The 21,489-nt window shown below is 48.7% G+C and overlaps 1 protein-coding gene across 1 annotated transcript in view; it reads left to right on the plus strand.

The window, feature by feature from the left end:
* Window positions 1-21,489, plus strand: part of LOC132390686 (dynein heavy chain domain-containing protein 1-like) — a 199,595-nt gene that overhangs the window by 75,630 nt on the left and 102,476 nt on the right. The window contains exon 8 of the mRNA XM_059963243.1: window positions 9,857-10,108. Within this exon, the coding sequence (XP_059819226.1) occupies window positions 9,857-10,108 (252 nt within the window). The remainder of the gene's footprint in view (window positions 1-9,856; window positions 10,109-21,489) is intronic.

Raw genomic sequence — 21,489 nt, forward strand, 5'->3', positions numbered from 1 at the left:
CTAATTTCATTCTTAACCTCCTTCCTGCTAGCCTTATAATCTTCTGGATCTCTATCATTACCTAGTTTTGTGAACCTTTTGTAAGCTTTTCATTTCTTCTTGACTAGATTTTCAACAGCTTTTGTACGGCACGGTTCCTGTACCGTACCATCCTTTCCCTGTCTCATTGATGCATACCTATGCAGAATGCCACGCAAATATCCCCTGAACAATTGCCACATTACTGCCGTACTTTTCCCTGAGAAGATCTGTTCCCAATTTATGCTTCCAAGTTCCTGCCTGATAGCCTCATATTTTCCCTTACTCCAATTAAATGCTTTCCTGACTTGACTGTTCCTATCCCTCTCCAGTGCTATGCTAAAGGAGTTAGAATAGTTATCATTATCTCCAAAATGCTCTCCCACTGACACCTGATTAGGTTTATTTCCCAATACCAGATCAAGTACAGCCTCTCCTCTTGTAGGCTTATCTACATGTTGTGTCAGGAAACCTTCCTGAACACACCTAATGAACTCCTCCACATCTAACCCCTCGCTCTAGGGAGATTCCAATCAATATTCAAGAAATTAAATTCTCCCACCACAACAACCCTATTATTTTCACACCTTTCCAGAATCTGCCTCCCTATTTGCTCCACGATGTCCCTGTTATTATTGGGTGGTCTATTAAAAACACCCAGTAGAGTTATTGACCCCTTCTTGTTTCTAACTTCCACCCACAGAGACTCAGTAGACATTCTCTCTATGACTTTTCTTCCTTTTCTGCAGCCATGACTCTATCTCTGATCAGCAGTGCCATGTCCCCACCTCTTTAGCACCCTTCCCTGTTCTTTATGAAACATCTAAAGCCTGGCACTTGAAGGAGCCATTCCTGCTCCTGCACCATCCAGATCTCTGTAATGGCCACAACATCATAGCTCCAAGTACTGATCCATGTTCTAAGCTCATCTGCTTTGTTCATAATACGCCTTGCATTAAAATAGACCCATCTCAAACCACTGATCTGAATGCATCCCTTCTCTATCACCTGTCTATCCTGCCTCTTGTACTGTCTCCAAGCTTTCTCTATTTGTGAGCCAACTGCCTCTTCCTCCATCTCTACAGTTCAGTTCCCACCCCCCGGCAATTCAAGTTTAAACTCTCCCCAACAGCCTTAGCAAACCTTCCCGCCAGGATATTTGTCCCCCTCGGATTTAAGTGTAACCCGTCCTTTTTGTACAGGTTACACCTGCTCCAGAAGAGGTCCCAATGATCCAGAAACTTGAATCCCTGCCCCCTGCTCCAATCTTTCAGTCACACATTTATCCTCCACTTCATCCTATTGCTATACTCACTGTCGCGTGGCACAGAAAGTAATTCCAAGATTACTACCTTTGAGGTCCTGCTTCTCAACTTCCTTCCTAACTCCTGTTTTCAGGACCTCCTCCCTTTTCCTACCTATGTCATTGGTACCAATATGTACCACAATCTCTGGCTGTTCACCTTCCCACTTCAGGATATCATGCACACGATCTGAAACATCTCAGACCCTGGCACCTGTGAGGCAAACTACCATCCAAGTTTCTTTCCTGCGTCCACAGAATCGCCTGCCTGACCCCCTAACTATAGAGTCCCCTATCACTCCTGCCTTCCTCTTCCTTTCCCTACCCTTCTGAGCGACAGGGCCAGACTCTGTGCCAGAGGCACGGCCACTATCGCTTCCCCCAGGAAGGCCGTCCCCCACAACAGTACTCAAGCAGGAGTTCTTATTGTCAAGGGGTTCAGCCACAGGGGTACTCTCTAGTACCTGACAATTCCCCTTCCCTCTCCTGACTGTTACCCACTTGTCTGTCTTCCAAGGCCCTGATGTGACTACTTGCCTGTAGCTCCTCTCTATCACCCTCTTGCTCTGCCTCTGGTATTTGACATTTCAACCCTGGGAAACAGATTCTGTCCATCTACTCTATCAAGGCATCAGCAACAGCAGAAGGCAGGTGGAGCACCAACAAACATAGTGAGTTCTTTCTCCTTGCATGGGGGTTTCCGTAAAAACAGTAGACAGTGTACAGGCACAGGAAGCGTCAGAGGCATCAGCAGCCCCAGAAGGCAGGTGGAGCACCTCCAAACAGGGCACGGGGTTTTTCTTTTAAACCATAAAAGAGAGACAGGGTCTAGAGGAGCGGCCATCAATGAGGCAGCCATCGTCAGTTGTCATGTGGGATTTCAACATGCAGGTAGACTGGGAGAATCAGGATGGTACTGGACCCCAAGAAAGGGAGTTTGTGGAGTGCCTCCGAGATGGATTCTTAGAACAGCTTGTACTGGAGCCTACCAGGGAGAAGGCAATTCTAGATTTAGTGTTGTGCAATGAACTGGATTTGATCAGGGACTTCGAGGTAAAGGAGCCATAAGGAGGTAGTGACCATAATATGATGTGTTTTAACCTACAATTTAAGAAGGAAAAGGGAAAATCAGATGTGTCAGTATTACAGTTGAACAAAGGGAACTATGGAGCTATGAGGGAGGAGCTGGCCAAAGTTCAATGGAACTAAACCCTAGCAGGGAAGACAGTGGAACAACAATGGCAGGTATTTCTGGGAATAATGCAGAAGGTGCAGGATTGGTTCATTCCAAAGAGGAAGAAAGATCCTAAGGGGAGTAAGGGGCGGCCATGGCTGATGAGGGAAGTAAAGGACAGTATAAAAATAAAAGAGAAGAAGTATAACATAGCAAAGATGAGCGGGAAACCGGAGGACTGGGAAGCTTTTAAAGAGCAACAGAAGATAACAAAAAAGGCAATAAGCCAAGAAAAAATGAGGTACGAAGATAAACTAGCCAAGAATACAAAGGAAGATAGTAAAAGTTTCTTTAGGTATGTGAATAGCAAAAAAATAGTTAAGACCAAAATTGGGCCATTGAAGACAGAAGCGGGTGGATTTATTATGGGGAACAAGGAAGTGGCAGATGGGTTGAACAGGTACTTTGGATCTGTCTTCACTAGTGAAGACACAAACAATTTCCCAGATGTAATAGTGGCCAAAGGAACTAGGGTAATGGATGAACTGAAGGAAATTTATATTAGGCAAGAAATGGTGTTGGATAGACTGTTGGGTCTGAAGGCTGTTAAGTCCCCGGGACCTGATGGTCTGCATCCCAGGGTACTTAAGGAGGTGGCTCTAGCAATTGTGGACGCATTGGTAATCCTTTTCCAATGTTCTATAGATTCAGGAACAGTTCCTGTTGATTGGAAGGTGGCTAATATTGTCCCACTTTTCAAGAAAGGAGGAAGAGAGAAAACAGGGAATTATAGACCGGTTAGCCTGACGTCAGTGGTGGGAAAAATGCTGGAGTCAATTATAAAGGAGGGAATTACGATAGCAGTAGAAGGAACAGTCCAAGTCAGCATGGATTTATGAAGGGAAAATCATGCTTGACTAATCTTCTGGGATTTTTTGAAGATGTAACTATGAAAATGGACAAGGGAGAGCCAGTGTATGTAGTGTACCTGGACTTTCAGAAAACCTTTGATAAAGTCCCACATAGGAGATTAGTGGGCAAAATTAGGGCACGTGGTATTGGGGGCAGAGTACTGACATGGATTGAAAATTGGCTGGCTGACAGGAAACAAAGAGTAGCGATTAACGGGTCCCTTTCGGAATGGCAGGCTGTGACCAGTGAGGTACCGCAAGGTTCGGTGCTGGGACCACAGCTGTTTACAATATACATTAATGATTTAGATGAAGGGATTAAAAGTAACATTAGCAAATTTGCTGATGACACAAAGCTGGGTGGCAGTGTGAAATATGAGGAGAATGTTATGAGAATGCAGGGTGACTTGGACAGGTTGGGTGAGTGGGCAAATGTATGGCAGATGCAGTTTAATGTGGATAAATGTGAGGTTATCCACTTTGGTGGCAAGAACAGAAAGGCAGATTACTATCTAAATTCAGTCAAGTTAGGAAAAGGGGAAGTACAATGAGATCTAGGTGTTCTTGTACATCAGTCAATGAAAGCAAGCATGCAGGTACAGCAGGCAGTGAAGAAAGCTAATGGCATGCTGCCCTTTATAACAAGAGGAATTGAGTATAGGAGTAAAGAGGTCCTTCTGCTGCTGTACAAGGCCTTGTTGAGACCCCACCTGGAGTACTGTGTGCAGTTTTGGTCTCCAAATTTGAGGAAGGACATTCTTGCTATTGAGGGAGTGCAGCGTAGGTTCACAAGGTTAATTCCCAGAATGGCGGGACTGTCATATGTTGAAAGATTGGAGCGACTGGGCTTGTATACTCTGGAATTTAGAAGGATGAGAGGGGATCTGATTGAAACATATAAGATTGTTAAGGGATTGGACACACTGGAGGCAGGAAGCATGTTCCCGCTGATGGGTGAGTCCAGAACTGGAGGCCACAGTTTAAGAATAAGGGGTAGGCCATTTAGAACAGAGATGCGGAAAAATTTTTTCACCCGGAGAGCGGTGGATATGCGGAATGCTCTGCCCCAGAAGGCAGTGGAGGCCAAGTCTCTGAATGCATTCAAGAGAGAGTTAGATAGAGCTCTTATAGATAGCAGGGTCAAGGGATATGGGGAGAGGGCAGGAATGGGGTACTGATTGTGTATGATCAGCCATGATCACAGTGAATGGTGGTGCTGGCTAGAAGGGCCAAATGGCCTACTCCTGCACCTACTGTCTATTGTCTATTGTCAGAGTGGGGACTTAGAAGCTTTGGCGAGAAGAGGCTGAGGTCAAAGAAATGGATAAGAGGGTAGGCTTTCCTTTCATTATTGCTGATTTGGTCTTGGTTGTCCATTGCACAGTGCGGGCAGGATGGCAGATATGGCAGTGGACTGCTCCTCCTGTAGGATGTGGAATTCATGCATCCTGATAGTCTCCTACACCTGCAGGAAGTGCAGCCAACCCCAGTTTCTGAAAGACGGCATTAGGGAGCTGGAGCTGGAGTTGGATGAGCTGAGGATTATCTGGGAGGTAGAGCAATTGACAGATGTGACTTTTGAGCAGGTGGTTACACCCACTGCAGAATTCGGGGAGTAGATGGGTGACCACTGAGAGAGGTAAAGGGAGAAAAGAAGTCAGTGCAGCGCCCCCCGTGGCCATTCCCCTCAGCAACAGGTATCTCCTTTGGCTATTGCTGAGGGGGTGACCTATCTGGACAAGGCAGCAGCAGCCAGACCCGTAGCACTGTGGTGGGCTCTGAGCCTCAGAAGGGTCGGGTGAAGTCAGGCGGAGCAATAGTCATGGGGGACTCGATAGTTAGGGGGACAGACAGGAAATTCTGTGGCTGCAAAAGAGACGCCAGGATAATGTGAAGCCTCCCGGGTGCCAGGGTCCAGGATGTCTCTGAGTGGTTGCAGAACGTTGTTGAAGGGGAGGGTGAGCAGCCCGAGGTCGTGGTACATGACATAGGCAGGAGAGGGGTAGATGATGCTGTGCATGAGGTTCAGGGAGCTAGGAAGGAGGCTGAAGAGCAGGACCTCCAAGGTGGTAATCTCCGGATTGCTCCCGGTGCCACGAGCAGGGAAGGTCAGAGCAGGAAGACAGTGCAGATGAATGACTGGCTGAGGAGATGGTGCAGGGGGCAGGGTTTCAAGTTCTTGGATCAGTGGAACCTTTTCTGGGGAGGGGGTGACCTGTACAATTGGGACAGGTTGCACCTGAACTGGATGGAAACTAATACCCTGGGATTTCCTAATGTTATTGGGGAGGGTTTAAACTAGATTTATGGGGGTGGGAACCAGAGTGAAGAAGCAGAGATGGGGCAGTTGGTGCACAAGTAGTGACAGCTTGTAGGGAGTTTGTGAGGAAGGATAGACAGATATTGGAGCAAAGATGCACTTAGACAGACAGACTGAGTGCAATGATGCACTCAGATGGTTTGAGATGTGTCTGTTTTAATGCAAGGAGTATCATAAGCAAGGCGGGTGAACTTAGAGCGTGGATCAATACATAGAACTATGACATTGTGGCCATTACAGAGACTTGGATGTCTCAGGGGCAAAAATGGCTGCTGAATGTGCCGGGCTTTAGATGTTTCAAAAAGGACAAGGAGGGAGGCAAAAGAGATGGAGTGGCATTACTAATCATGGAGGGATTGTCTACTAAGTCAGTGTGGGTGTAAGTTGAAAAGGGGCAATAAATTCTACTGGGTGTTTTTTATAGACCCCGCCCCCAATAGTAACAGGGATATTGTGGAGAAGATAGGGAAGCAGATTCTGGAATGGTGCAATAATAGGGTTGTTGTGATTGGTGATTTTAACTTTCCTAATATGGACTGGCATCTCTTTAGAGCAAGGGGACTAGATGGGGTGGAGTTTATTAGATGTGTTCAGGAAGGTTTCCTGACATAATATGTAGATAAGCCAAATAGAGTAGAGGCTGTACTTGATCTGGTATTAGGAATTGAACATTGTCAGGTGTCAGATTTCCCTGTGGGAGAGCATTTTGGAGGTAGTGATCACAATTCTATATACTTTACCATTGTGCTGGAGAGGGATAAGAGCAGACAATTTGGGAAAACACTTAATTGGGGTGGGGGAAAATAGAATACTATTAGGCAGGAACTTGGGACAAAAATTGGGAGCAGATGTACTCAGAGAAGTGGATGGCAGAAATGTGTCAATTGTTCAGGGAACATTTGCATGATATTCTGCATTGATATATTCCACTGAGGCAGGGAAAGGATGGTAGGGTAGAAGAACCGTGGTGTACAAAGGATGCAGAAAATCTAGTTAAAAAGAAAGGAAAAGCTTATGAAAGGGCCAAGAAACTAGGTAATGTTAGAGTTCTAGAAAATTACAAGGTTGCAGGAAGGAGCACAAGAATGAAATTAGGAGAACCAGAAGGGGTCATGAGAAGGCCTTGGAGAGCAGGATTAAGGAAAACCCCCAGGCATTCTACAAGAATGTGAAGAGCAAGAGGATGAGGCGTGTGGGAATAGGACCAACCAAGTGCAATGGTGGAAACGTGAGCATGGAGTCGGAGGAGGTAGCAGAGGTACTTAATGAATACTTTGCTTCAGTATTCACCAGGGAAAAGGACCTTGGCAATGTGGGGATAATTTACAGCAGAGTGAAATGCTTGAGCATATAGACATTAAGAAAGAGGATGTGGTGGAGCTTTTGAAAAGCATTAAATTAGACAAGGACTTGCGAGTCCTTGTGCAAGATACCCTAAAGGTTAACCTCCAGGTAGAGTGGGTGGCGAAGAGGGCTAATGCAATGTTGGCATTCATTTCTAGAGGTATAGAATATAGAAACATAGAAAACCTACAGCACAGTACAGGCCCTTTGGCCCACAAAGCTGTACTGAACATGTCGTTACCTTAGAAATTACTAGGCTTACCCATAGCCCTCTAGTTTTCAAAGCTCCATGTACCTATCCAGGAGTCTCTTAAAAGACCCTATCATTTCTGCCTCCACCACTGCCGCTGGCCCATTCCACGCACTCACCACCCTCTGCGTAAAATACTTACCCGTCATCTCCCCTGTACCTACTTCCAAGCCCCTTAAAACTATACCTTCTCATGCTAGCCATTGGGAAAAAGCCTCTGACTATCCACACGATCAATGCCTCTCATCATCTTATACACCTCTATCAGGGTACTTCTCATCCTCCTTCACTCCAAGGAGAAAACCTATTCTCATAAGTTATGCTCCCCAATCCAGGCAACATATAAGAGCAAAGATGTGATGTTGAGGCTCTATAAAGCACTCATGGGACCACACTTGGAGTATTGTGTGCAGTTTTGGACTTCTTATTTTAGAAAGGATATACTGACATTGGAGAGGGTTCAGAGAAGATTCACGAGAATGATTCCAGGAATGAAAGGGCTACTGTATGAGGAATGTCTGGCAGCTCTTGGGCTGTATTCCCTGGAGTTCAGGAGAACGAGGGGGGATCTCATAGAAACAATCTGAATGTTAAAAGGCCTGAACAGATTAAACATGACAAAATTATTTCCCATGGTAGGGGAGTCTAGGACAAGAGGGCATGACTTCAGGATTTGTCCAACTTATTATTATAGCACATGTCCTATAATCCAGGCATCATCCTGGTAAATCTCTTCTTCAGCCTCTCCTTCCTTTAATGGGGTGACCAAAACTGTATGCTGTATTCCAGATGCTTTATAATGTTTCATGAAGATGCAATACAACTTCCTGACTTTTCAATTTAATACCTCGACTAATAAAGGTTAGCCTGCTCATGTCTTCTTAACCACCCTATCAACCAGCGTAGCCACATTCATGGAGCTTTGAACTTGGACCCCAAGATCCCCTTGCTCATCAACACTGTTAAGGGCTCTGCCACAGGATTATAGCACATAGATACAGGCCCTTCAGATCAAAGCTGTAATGTGTAAACTGAGCCATTCCCATTTGCTACCATTTGGCCCAACACCGCCTAAACCTTTCTATCCATTTACAAATGGCTTGTAAATATTATAATTGGCCCTACTCAACCACTTACTCTGGCAGCTCATTCCGTACACTCAGCACCCTCTGGGTGAAGAAGTTAGCTCTCAGACCCCTTGTAAATCTTCCCCATCTCACCTCCCCTGTGGTTGGTTCCCCAGAACTGATTTCTGATTTGTTCACTGGGTTCATTCTGATGTATAATTGGTTCCCTCTGTACAGACTTTTATCTGTGATTGCGCCCCCGTGCAGATTCTGAACTGTGATTGGTTCATCTGTGCAGACTCTGGTCTGATTGGTTCCCCTGTACTGACTGTGATCTGTGATTGCCCCCCCCCCCCACCTTTGCTGACTGATCTGCACAGTTTTTTTCATCCGTGGTCTTTCACTCTCTCCTATTAGATTCCCCCTCCCTCAGACCTTTATCTCTTTCACCAATCAACTTCCCAGCTCTTTACTTCACCCTCCTTCACCCATCATCAACCAGCTTGTACTTCTTCCTCCCAACCTTCTTACTCGGAACTCATCTTTTTTTCCCAGTCCTGATGAAGGGTCTCAGTGCAAAACACCAACTATTTACTCCTTTCCACAGATGCTGCCTGACCTGGTGAGTTCCTTCAGCATTTTGTGCATGTTACTCTGGATTTCCAGCATCCGCAGATTTTTTCACGTTTGTGACAGTGATTGGTTCCCTTCTGCTGACTGCAATCTGTGATTAAAACACAAAAATACAACTGCAGATGCTATGGATCAAAGAATACGCACACAACGCTGGAAGAAATCAGAAGGCCAGGCAGCATCCGTGAGAAAAGAGTAGCCAACGTTTTGGGCCGAGACCCTTCATCAGGAATGGAAGGGAAGAGAGGGCTGAAGCCCAGTAATAGAGATAGGGGAGGGGTTAGGGCCTAGAGGTGCCGGGTGGAAAACCAATCAGAGGAAAGATAAAGGGGGGGGAGGGGGAGGGGATAAGTATGAAAGAACTGTAGAGATAAAGAAGCAGAAAGTTGAAAGGGGAGAGAGGTCTCTATTATCTCTATTACTGGGCTTCGGCCCTCTCTTCCCCCCATTCCTGATGAAGGGTCTCGGCCCGAAACGTTGGCTACTCTTTTCTCATGGATGCTGCCTGGCCTGCTGAGTTCTTCCAGCGTTGTGTACGTAATCTGTGATTAGTTCCCTTCTGCTGACTGTGATCTGTGATTGGTTCCCTTGTGCTGACTGTGATCTGTGATTAGTTCCTTTCTGCTGACTGTGATCTGTGATTGGTTCCCTTGTGCTGACTGCAATCTGTGATTGGTTCCCTTCTGCTGACTGTGATCTGTGATTAGTTCCTTTCTGCTGACTGTGATCTGTGATTGGTTCCCTTGTGCTGACTGCAATCTGTGATTGGTTCCCTTCTGCTGACTGTGATCTGTGATTGGGTCCCTTCTGCTGATTGCGATCTGTGATTGGTGCAGGTACATATGGACAGTTATCAGATGGTGGAAGACAGCAAAAAGCAGCTCCGGCTGATAGAGGACAACTTGCCCAGGGCGCCTGTGCACACTGCCCGGCTACAGCAAGAACAGGCAGAAAGATGGCTACAGGATGCCCGTCAGGTGACCCAGAGCCTGGGGAGGTTGTCATCACTGGTTACTCACATGGCTGTCGAGAACCTCATCAGTGTGGTGCAGAGCGAGGTGGACAGCTTCATAAGAGCCATGCTACAGGTAGGAATAGTCAGTACAACAGGCTGTTAGACTCTTGGCACAGGATCGGGCAAAGTCCATTACATAACCAGCAAGAGGTGACACTCCCTTCACTGTTCAAGCTTCAAAGTAAATTTAATACCAAACCACACAAATATCACCATATACCACCCTGAGATTCATTTTATTGTGGGCATTCATGGGAAATACCATGAAACTCAATAGTCAGTGAAATACAGCACACAATAGGACTAAAAAATGCAAACAACAAGAAGAGAAAAAAGAATAACAATAATAACAATTCATAAATAAGCAATAAATATCGAGAACATGAGATGAAAAGTCCTTGAAAGTGAGTCCATGGGTTATGGGAACATGGGTGAGTGAAGTTGAGTGAACTTATCCAATTTTGTATGGCATGGTTGTAAGTATTAACTGTTCCTGAACCTGGTGGTGTGGACCTGATGGTTGAGGGGTAATAACTCTTCCTGAACCTGGTGTGGGACCTGATGACAGAGGGGTAATAACTGTTCCTGAACCTGGTGGTGTGGGATCTTATGGTTGTGGGTAATAACTGTTCCTGAATCTGGTGTGGGATCTGATAGTTGAGGGGTAAAATCTGTAATTGAACCTGGTGATGTTAATTGGGTTGGACAAACTCTTACACAAGATGCAGATGTTCCCCACCCCCTCTTCTGTGTTAAGCCAATTGATCTCCCAGTTTGGTGCACGTATTCAACAGGCCAGCCTGCATCTGTGGGAAAGGAAACAGATCGGTATTTCATGTCAGAGACCTCTCATTAGAACTGAGATAAAGATAATATACTTAACTTGATAGGGTTCACTCTCTGCAAAAGTCTATCATATGTCCATCTGTAGGTTCCCCTTTTCCTCCTATCTGCCTCAAATAAGGGGAATTTTTCCTGGAGCTTACCTACTGATACGTAGCAGTCATGTTCCTGTTTTAATCCTCTCCATTCCAGGAAAACACAGAACATTGAACACTACAGCACAGCGCAGGCCCTTCAGGCCACCTTTTAACCCACTCCAAGAGGCATCTTTTCCTTCCCTCCATATGTCTTTCATTCATGGTCAAAGTTAATTTATTATCAATGTACATATGTGTCATGCTTTACAGCCCTGATTCTTTTTCTCACTCAATAAATCCAAAACCAAATCAGGGCAGGCTTGATGGGTTGGACGGCCTACTCCTGCTCCTATTTCTTATGTTCTGAAAACAGAATCAATGAAAATCTGTAGAAACAGGGCAGAAAACTATTGTGTACAAGACAACAAACTATGCAAATACAAAAAGAAAAACACATATAATAATGAATAAATAAGCAATAACTATTGAGAACATGAGATGAAGAGTCCTTGAAAGTGAGTCCAGAGGTTGTGGGAACAGTTCAGTGATAGGATGTGCCTTAGAGTCTCTTAATTTCCCCTCATGTGTCTGCCTCTACCATCACTGCTGAGTGTGTTCCACATTTCCACATCCTTCCTGTAGTGAGATGACCAGAACTGAACATAGCACTTCAAGTGAGGTCTGACCAAGGTCTTACATAGCTGTAACATTACCTCATGGCTCTTGAACTCAATCCCACAAGTGATGAAGGCCAATACATCATACGCCTTTCTAACAACTCTGTCAACCTGTGCAGCATCTTTGAGTGTCTTATGGACATGGATTCCAAGATCTCTCAGATCCTTCACACTGATCTTCTCAAACAACATAAGCATCCTCATGTGTAGGTCCTTATGAAATGCCTTCTGAAAATCCAAGTAAATGACATCCACTGCCTCTCCTTTGTCCACCCTGCTTGTTACTCCCTCAAAGAATTATAACAGATTTGTCAGGCAAGATTTCCCTTAACAGAAACCATACTGACTTTGACTTATTTTATCATTGGTCTCCAAGTACACCCAAAACCTCATCCTTAATAATAGAGTCCAACACTTTCCCAAACACTGAGGTTCGGCTAACTGGCTATAATTTCCTTTCTTTTGCCTTCCTCCCTTCTTAAAGACTGGAGTGACATTTGCAATCTTTCAGTCCTCCGGGATGATGCCAGAATCAAGTGATGCTTGAAAAATCATGATCATTGCATCCGTTATCTTTTCAGTAACGTCTCTCAGGACTCTGTAATGTAGTCCATCTGACCAAGTTGACCTACCCACCTTAAGACCTTTCAGTTTGCCTGGTACTTTTTCCTTTGTAATAGCAATGGCACTCACAGACCTCTGGCACACTGCTAGTGCCTTCCACAGCATAGACAGATGCAAAGTACCCATTAAGTTCATCTGCCATTTCTTTGTCCCCCATTACCACCTCACCAGCATCATTTTCCAGTGATCTGATATCAACTCTCACCTCCCTTTTACTCTTCTTATAACTGAAAAAAACTTTAGATATCCTGCTTTATATTATTGGCTAGTCTGCCCTTGCATTTTATCTTTTCCCTTCTTATAGCTTTTTATTGTTGCCTTTCGTTGGATTTTAAAAGCTTCCTAATCAACCAACTTCCCACCTTTTGCTACCTTATATGCCCTTTCCTTGCCCTTTATGTAGTCCTTAAAACAAGTAAACAGTCGCTGTTTCGGGCCAAAACCCTTCATCAGGACCGGAGAAAAAAAATTAGGTCAGAGCAAAAAGGAGGGAGGAGGGGAGGAAGAAATACAAGGTGATAGGTGACAGGTGAGACTGGGGGGGGGGGTGGTGAAGTAAAGAGCTGGGAGAGGACAGAAGGATATGGATGAAAGGGAAGGAGATAGAGCTTCAGAGGGAGGAGGGCATTACCAGAAGTTCGAGGAATCTGTGTTCATGCCATCAGGTTGGAGGATACCCGTACAGAATATAAGGTGTTGTTCCTCCAACCTGAGTGTGGCCTCATAACGACAGTAGAGAAGACCGTGGACTGACATGTCGGAAGGAGAATGGAAAGTGGAATTAAATTGGGTGGCCACTGGGGGATCCCACTTTTTCTGGCTGATGGAGCATAGGTGCTTGGCAAAGCGGTCTCTCAATCTATGTAGTATCTCACCGATATACAAGAGGCCACACTGTGAGCACCCCAACAGACTCACAGTGAAGTGTCGCCTCACCTGGAAGGACTGTTTAGGGCCCTGGATGGTACTGAGGGAGGAGGTGTTGGGCAGGTGTAATACTTGTTCCATTTTGCACACGCCTGCCCTCACCCTATCCTCCCACCACCCCACCAGGGATAGGTTTCCTCTTGTCCTCACCTACCACCCCACCAGGGATAGGTTTCCTCTTGTCCTCCCACCACCCCACCAGGGATAGGTTTCCTCTTGTCCTCCCACCACCCCACCAGGGATAGGTTTCCTCTTGTCCTCACCTACCACCCCACCAGGGATAGGTTTCCTCTTGTCCTCCCACCACCCCTCCAGGGATAGGTTTCCTCTTGTCCTCCCACCACCCCACCAGGGATAGGTTTCCTCTTGTCCTCCCACCACCCCACCAGGGATAGGTTTCCTCTTGTCCTCACCCACCACCCCACCAGGGATAGGTTTCCTCTTGTCCTCCCACCACCCCACCAGGGATAGGTTTCCTCTTGTCCTCACCTACCACCCCACCAGGGATAGGTTTCCTCTTGTCCTCCCACCACCCCACCAGGGATAGGTTTCCTCTTGTCCTCCCACCACCCCACCAGGGATAGGTTTCCTCTTGTCCTCACCTACCACCCCACCAGGGACAGGGTTCCTCTTGTCCTCCCACCACCCCACCAGGGATAGGTTTCCTCTTGTCCTCACCTACCACCCCACCAGGGATAGGTTTCCTCTTGTCCTCCCACCACCCCACCAGGGATAGGTTTCCTCTTGTCCTCCCACCACCCCACCAGGGATAGGCTTCCTCTTGTCCTCACCTACCACCCCACCAGGGATAGGTTTCCTCTTGTCCTCACCTACCACCCCACCAGGGATAGGTTTCCTCTTGTCCTCACCTACCACCCCACCAGGGATAGGTTTCCTCTTGTCCTCCCACCACCCCACCAGGGATAGGTTTCCTCTTGTCCTCACCCACCACCCCACCAGGGATAGGTTTCCTCTTGTCCTCACCTACCACCCCACCAGGGATAGGGTTCCTCTTGTCCTCCCACCACCCCACCAGGGATAGGTTTCCTCTTGTCCTCCCACCACCCCACCAGGGATAGGTTTCCTCTTGTCCTCCCACCACCCCACCAGGGATAGGTTTCCTCTTGTCCTCACCTACCACCCCACCAGGGATAGGTTTCCTCTTGTCCTCCCACCACCCCACCAGGGATAGGTTTCCTCTTGTCCTCCCACCACCCCACCAGGGATAGGTTTCCTCTTGTCCTCCCACCACCCCACCAGGGATAGGTTTCCTCTTGTCCTCACCTACCACCCCACCAGGGATAGGTTTCCTCTTGTCCTCCCACCACCCCACCAGGGATAGGTTTCCTCTTGTCCTCCCACCACCCCACCAGGGATAGGCTTCCTCTTGTCCTCACCCACCACCCCACCAGGGATAGGGTTCCTCTTGTCCTCACCTACCACCCCACCAGGGATAGGTTTCCTCTTGTCCTCACCTACCACCCCACCAGGGATAGGTTTCCTCTTGTCCTCCCACCACCCCACCAGGGATAGGTTTCCTCTTGTCCTCCCACCACCCCACCAGGGATAGGTTTCCTCTTGTCCTCACCTACCACCCCACCAGGGATAGGTTTCCTCTTGTCCTCCCACCACCCCACCAGGGATAGGTTTCCTCTTGTCCTCCCACCACCCCACCAGGGATAGGCTTCCTCTTGTCCTCACCCACCACCCCACCAGGGATAGGGTTCCTCTTGTCCTCACCTACCACCCCACCAGGGATAGGTTTCCTCTTGTCCTCACCTACCACCCCACCAGGGATAGGTTTCCTCTTGTCCTCACCTACCACCCCACCAGGGATAGGTTTCCTCTTGTCCTCACCTACCACCCCACCAGGGATAGGTTTCCTCTTGTCCTCACCTTCCACCCCACCAGGGATAGGTTTCCTCTTGTCCTCACCTACCACCCCACCAGGGATAGGTTTCCTCTTGTCCTCCCACCACCCCACCAGGGATAGGTTTCCTCTTGTCCTCCCACCACCCCACCAGGGATAGGGTTCCTCTTGTCCTCCCACCACCCCACCAGGGATAGGTTTCCTCTTGTCCTCCCACCACCCCACCAGGGATAGGTTTCCTCTTGTCCTCACCTACCACCCCACTCAGGATAGGATTCCTCTAGTCCTCGCCTACCATCCCACTCAGGATAGGGTTCCTCTTGTCCTCACCCACCACCCCACCAGGGATAGGCTTCCTCTTGTCCTCACCTACCACCCCACCAGGGATAGGTTTCCTCTTGTCCTCACCCACCACCCCACCAGGGATAGGGTTCCTCTTGTCCTCGCCTACTACCCCACTCAGGATAGGATTCCTCTTGTCCTCACCTACCACCCCACTCAGGATAGGGTTCCTCTAGTCCTCGCCTACCATCCCACTCAGGATAGGGTTCCTCTTGTCCTCACCCACCACCCCACCAGGGATAGGCTTCCTCTTGTCCTCACCTACCACCCCACCAGGGATAGGTTTCCTCTTGTCCTCACCCACCACCCCACCAGGGATAGGTTTCCTCTTGTCCTCACCTACCACCCCACCAGGGATAGGCTTCCTCTTGTCCTCACCTACCACCCCACCAGGGATAGGTTTCCTCTTGTCCTCCCACCACCCCACCAGGGATAGGTTTCCTCTTGTCCTCACCCACCACCCCACCAGGGATAGGCTTCCTCTTGTCCTCACCTACCACCCCACCAGGGGTAGGCTTCCTCTTGTCCTCACCTACCACCCCACCAGGGATAGGTTTCCTCTTGTCCTCACCTACCACCCCACCAGGGATAGGTTTCCTCTTGTCCTCACCTACCACCACACCAGGGATAGGTTTCCTCTTGTCCTCCCACCACCCCACCAGGGATAGGTTTCCTCTTGTCCTCCCACCACCCCACCAGGGATAGGGTTCCTCTTGTCCTCACCTACCACCCCACCAGGGATAGGTTTCCTCTTGTCCTCACCCACCACCCCACCAGGGATAGGTTTCCTCTTGTCCTCACCTACCACCCCACCAGGGATAGGTTTCCTCTTGTCCTCCCACCACCCCACCAGGGATAGGTTTCCTCTTGTCCTCCCACCACCCCACCAGGGATAGGTTTCCTCTTGTCCTCACCTACCACCCCACCAGGGATAGGTTTCCTCTTGTCCTCCCACCACCCCACCAGGGATAGGTTTCCTCTTGTCCTCACCTACCACCCCACCAGGGATAGGTTTCCTCTTGTCCTCACCCACCACCCCACCAGGGATAGGTTTCCTCTTGTCCTCCCACCACCCCCACCAGGGATAGGTTTCCTCTTGTCCTCACCTACCACCCCACCAGGGATAGGTTTCCTCTTGTCCTCACCCACCACCCCACCAGGGATAGGTTTCCTCTTGTCCTCACCTACCACCCCACCAGGGATAGGTTTCCTCTTGTCCTCCCACCACCCCACCAGGGATAGGTTTCCTCTTGTCCTCCCACCACCCCACCAGGGATAGGTTTCCTCTTGTCCTCCCACCACCCCACCAGGGATAGGTTTCCTCTTGTCCTCCCACCACCCCACCAGGGATAGGTTTCCTCTTGTCCTCACCTACCACCCCACCAGGGATAGGTTTCCTCTTGTCCTCACCTACCACCCCACCAGGGATAGGGTTCCTCTTGTCCTCACCTACCACCCCACTAGGGATAGGTTTCCTCTTGTCCTCACCCACCACCCCACCAGGGATAGGTTTCCTCTTGTCCTCACCTACCACCCCACCAGGGATAGGTTTCCTCTTGTCCTCACCTACCACCCCACCAGGGATAGGTTTCCTCTTGTCCTCACCTACCACCCCACCAGGGATAGGTTTCCTCTTGTCCTCCCACCACCCCACCAGGGATAGGTTTCCTCTTGTCCTCACCTACCACCCCACCAGGGACAGGGTTCCTCTTGTCCTCACCTACCACCCCACCAGGGATAGGTTTCCTCTTGTCCTCCCACCACCCCACCAGGGATAGGTTTCCTCTTGTCCTCCCACCACCCCACCAGGGATAGGTTTCCTCTTGTCCTCCCACCACCCCACCAGGGATAGGTTTCCTCTGGTCCTCACCTGTCACCCCACCAGGGATAGGTTTCCTCTTGTCCTCACCTACCACCCCACCAGGGATAGGTTTCCTCTTGTCCTCACCTACCACCCCACCAGGGATAGGTTTCCTCTTGTCCTCCCACCACCCCACCAGGGATAGGTTTCCTCTTGTCCTCACCTACCACCCCACCAGGGATAGGGTTCCTCTTGTCCTCACCTACCACCCCACCAGGGATAGGTTTCCTCTTGTCCTCACCCACCACCCCACCAGGGATAGGTTTCCTCTTGTCCTCCCACCACCCCACCAGGGATAGGCTTCCTCTTGTCCTCACCTACCACCCCACCAGGGATAGGTTTCCTCTTGTCCTCACCTACCACCCCACCAGGGATAGGTTTCCTCTTGTCCTCACCTACCACCCCACCAGGGATAGGTTTCCTCTTGTCCTCCCACCACCCCACCAGGGATAGGTTTCCTCTTGTCCTCACCTACCACCCCACCAGGGATAGGTTTCCTCTTGTCCTCCCACCACCCCACCAGGGATAGGTTTCCTCTTGTCCTCACCTACCACTCCACCAGGGATAGGTTTCCTCTTGTCCTCCCACCACCCCACCAGGGATAGGTTTCCTCTTGTCCTCACCTACCACCCCACCAGGGATAGGTTTCCTCTTGTCCTCCCACCACCCCACCAGGGATAGGTTTCCTCTTGTCCTCACCTACCACCCCACCAGGGATAGGTTTCCTCTTGTCCTCACCTACCACCCCACCAGGGATAGGTTTCCTCTTGTCCTCACCCACCACCCCACCAGGGATAGGTTTCCTCTTGTCCTCACCTACCACCCCACCAGGGATAGGTTTCCTCTTGTCCTCACCTACCACCCCACCAGCCTCCACGTCCAGCACATAATTCTCTGAAACCTCCGCCATCTCAAATCGGATCCCGGCACCAGGCACATCTTTCCCTCCCCACTTTCTGCTTTCCGCAGGGATCGCTCCCTAAGCAACACCCTTGTCCATTCATCCCTCCCCACTGATCTCCCTCCTGGCATTTATCCTTGAAAATAGAAAAACATCTATTAATGCCCTCCCCTTCACCAATCCCCATTCCCATTTCCCTCTGTCACCTTATCTCCCTCCTTGCCCATCACCATCCTCTTGTGCTCCTTCCCCTTCCCTTTCTTCCATGACCTTCTGTCCTTTCCTATCAGATTCCCCCTTCTCCAGCCTTTACTTCTTTCACCAATCGACTTCCCAGTTCTTACCTTCATCCCCTTCCCTTTCCTGGTTTCTCCTATCACCTACCAACTTATAATTCTTCCTCCCCTCTCCCCATCTTCTAACTTTGACTCCTCATCTTTCTTTCTCCAGGCTTGATGAAGAGCCTTGGCTCAAAATATCGACTCTTTACTCTTTTCCTTGGATGCTGTCTGGCCTGCTGAATTCCTCCAGCATTCCGTGCGTGTTGAACTTTGATTAGTAAGGGTGTTGAAAGTTACAGGCAGAAGGCAAAAGAATGGGATTGAGAGGGTTAATAAATCAGCCATGATGGAAAGGCAAAGCAAACGATGGGTTGAATGGCCTAGTTCTGCTTCTGTGTCTTCTGGTCTAGTTGAAATCATTGACCTCATCGATGCAGATTGTTAACTTTTTTAAAAACTCCAGTTGACTTGATCAGTAGGGCCTGCCTGGGCAAAGCTATGCTGGCTAACTCTGACCAGTCCCAACTTTCCCAGCGTCCATTAATGCTCTATGTCCACTCCTCTGTCAGGGTCATGGGTCTATAGTTACCAGGTTTCTATGCTCTCGCTGCTGCTATATTCTGTGCCCTGGACAGTCAGGGAAAGCATCCTGTCTGCATACTTCTCCGCACTGTTTACCTGTGACAGTAAACCTGCGTCGAGCGGGCAGCGCAGTCCGTGGAAGCAGAGTCCTGGGCTTTGGCTAAGTGGGCTTCGGCGTAAGGGGACTTCGGTAAGCCTGTGTGATTGCTCGCTGAGGGGAAGAAGGTAAGGTCGCTAGGTGCTTTTTAGACTTATTCTATCAATCCAGTTCAGGTATGGGGGAGACAGTCAGAGCAGTGGTGTGCTCCGTATGCAGTATGTGGGAAGTCAGGGTCAACACAGTAGTCCCTGATGACCACACCTGCAAGAGGTGCGTCCAGCTGCAGCTCCTATCAGCCCGAGTTAGGGAGTTGGAGCGGGAGCTGGATGAACTACGGATCATTCGGGAGGCAGAGGCAGAGATAGATAGGAGTTATCAGGAGGTAGTCACACCAAAAAACCAAGAAGTAGGCAGATGGGTGACGGTCCAGAGAGGCAGGGGGAGCAGGCAGAGAGAGCAGAGCACCCCTGCGGCCATTCCCATTAACAATAAGTATTCCGTACTGGATACTGTTGATGGGGATGACCTACCAGGAATGAGTTGTAGTGGTCCTGCCTCTGGCACAGAGGTTGAACCCTCAACTAGAAAGGGGAGGAGGGAAGAGAAGAGAGCGATAGTTTTAGGGGATTCTATAGTCGGGGGGCAGATAGGAGATTTTGTGGGGCAGATCGGGAGTCTCGGATGGTATGTTGCCTCCCTGGTGCCAGGGTCCGGGACATCTCAGATCGGGTGCAGGCTATTCTTGAGAACAAGGGCATGAACCCAGATGTAGTGGTCCATGTAGGGACCAACGATGTAGGTAAGGTGAGTGAGGGGGTCCTGCTTAGAGAGTTCAGGGAGTTAGGAGTGAAGCTGAAAGGCAGGACCTCCAGGGTGACAATCTCGGGATTGCTACCTGTGCCACGTGCGAGTGAGGCGAAGAATAGAATGATTATGCACATTAATACGAGGCTGAGAGCATGGTGCAGGAAGGAAGGGTTCAGGTTTTTGGATAATTGGTCTTTGTTCCAGGGACATTGGGATCTGTTTCGAAGGGACGGTCTGCATCTGAACCGGAGGGGTACTAACATTCTTGCAGGAATGTTTGCCAGTGCTGCTCGGGGGGGGTTTAAACTAGATGTGCAGGGGGCAGGGATCCAGATCCAGAGGGTTGGTCAGAAGGAGCATGGGGTTAAATGTGTAAAAGGTTTGGGTGATCTTGAGAAGGTCATCAAAATTCAGGGTGCAATTAGCCCGATGGAAGTTCAAGGAGCTGGGTTAGGTACAATAGACAGTGTTTTAAGCAAAGAGAGGAGGAATGGGCTAAGAATTCTATACTTGAATGCGCGTAGTGTCAGAAATAAGACAGATGAGCTTGAAGCTCAGATGAAAATGGGGAACTACGATATTGTTGGGATAACGGAGACATGGTCACAAGGGGATCAGGCCTGGGAATTGAGTGTACCAGGGTATACGTGCTATCATAGAGACAGAAATATGGGAAGAGGGGGTGGGGTGGCCCTGTTGGTGAGGAATGAGATTCAGTCCTTAGCAAGAGGTGACTTGGGAACAGGGGAAGTAGAGTCTGTGTGGATTGAGCTGAGGAACAGTAAGGGTGAAAAGACCCTAATGGGTGTTGTGTACAGGCCCCCAAACAGTAGCGTGGACATTGGGTAAAAGTTGATTAGGGAGTTAACATTGGCATGTGCTAAAGGTAATGCAGTCGTAATGGGAGATTTCAACATGCAGGTGAACTGGGAGAATCAGGTAGGTGCTGGACCCCAGGATAGGGAGTTTGTGGAGTGTCTAAGGGATGTATTTTTGGAACAGCTTGTGCTTGAGCCAACCAGGAACGAGGCTATTTTGGACTTGGTGATGTGTAATGAACAGGAATTGATGTGATCTTGAAGTAAAGGAGCCATTAGGAAGTAGTGATCATAACATGATAAGTTTTTATCTACAATTTGAGAGGGATAAGGGCAGATCAGAGGTGTCAGTGTTGCAATTAAATAAAGGAGACTACGGAGCCATGAGGGAAGAGCTGGCCAAAGTTAAATGGGCGGATGCCCTGGCAGGAAAGACAGTGGATCAGCAATGGCAGATATTCTTGGGGATAATACAAAAGATGCAAAAGCAGTTCATTCCAATGAGAAGGAAGGATTCAAAGAGGGGGAAGGGGCCACAGTGGTTGACAAAGGAAGTCAGAGATTGTATAGCATTAAAGAAAAAGAAGTATGACAGGGCTAAGATGAGTGGGAATACAGATGATTGGGAAAGTTTTAAGGAGCAGCAGATCTTAACTAAAAAAGCAATACGGAGAGAAAAAATCAGGTATCAGCTCAGTCTAGCCAGGAATATAAAAGGGGATAGCAAAAGCTTTTTTAGCTATG

This window comes from Hypanus sabinus, chromosome 3 (assembly GCF_030144855.1).
Source record: "Hypanus sabinus isolate sHypSab1 chromosome 3, sHypSab1.hap1, whole genome shotgun sequence".
Taxonomy (NCBI): Eukaryota; Metazoa; Chordata; class Chondrichthyes; order Myliobatiformes; family Dasyatidae; genus Hypanus; species Hypanus sabinus.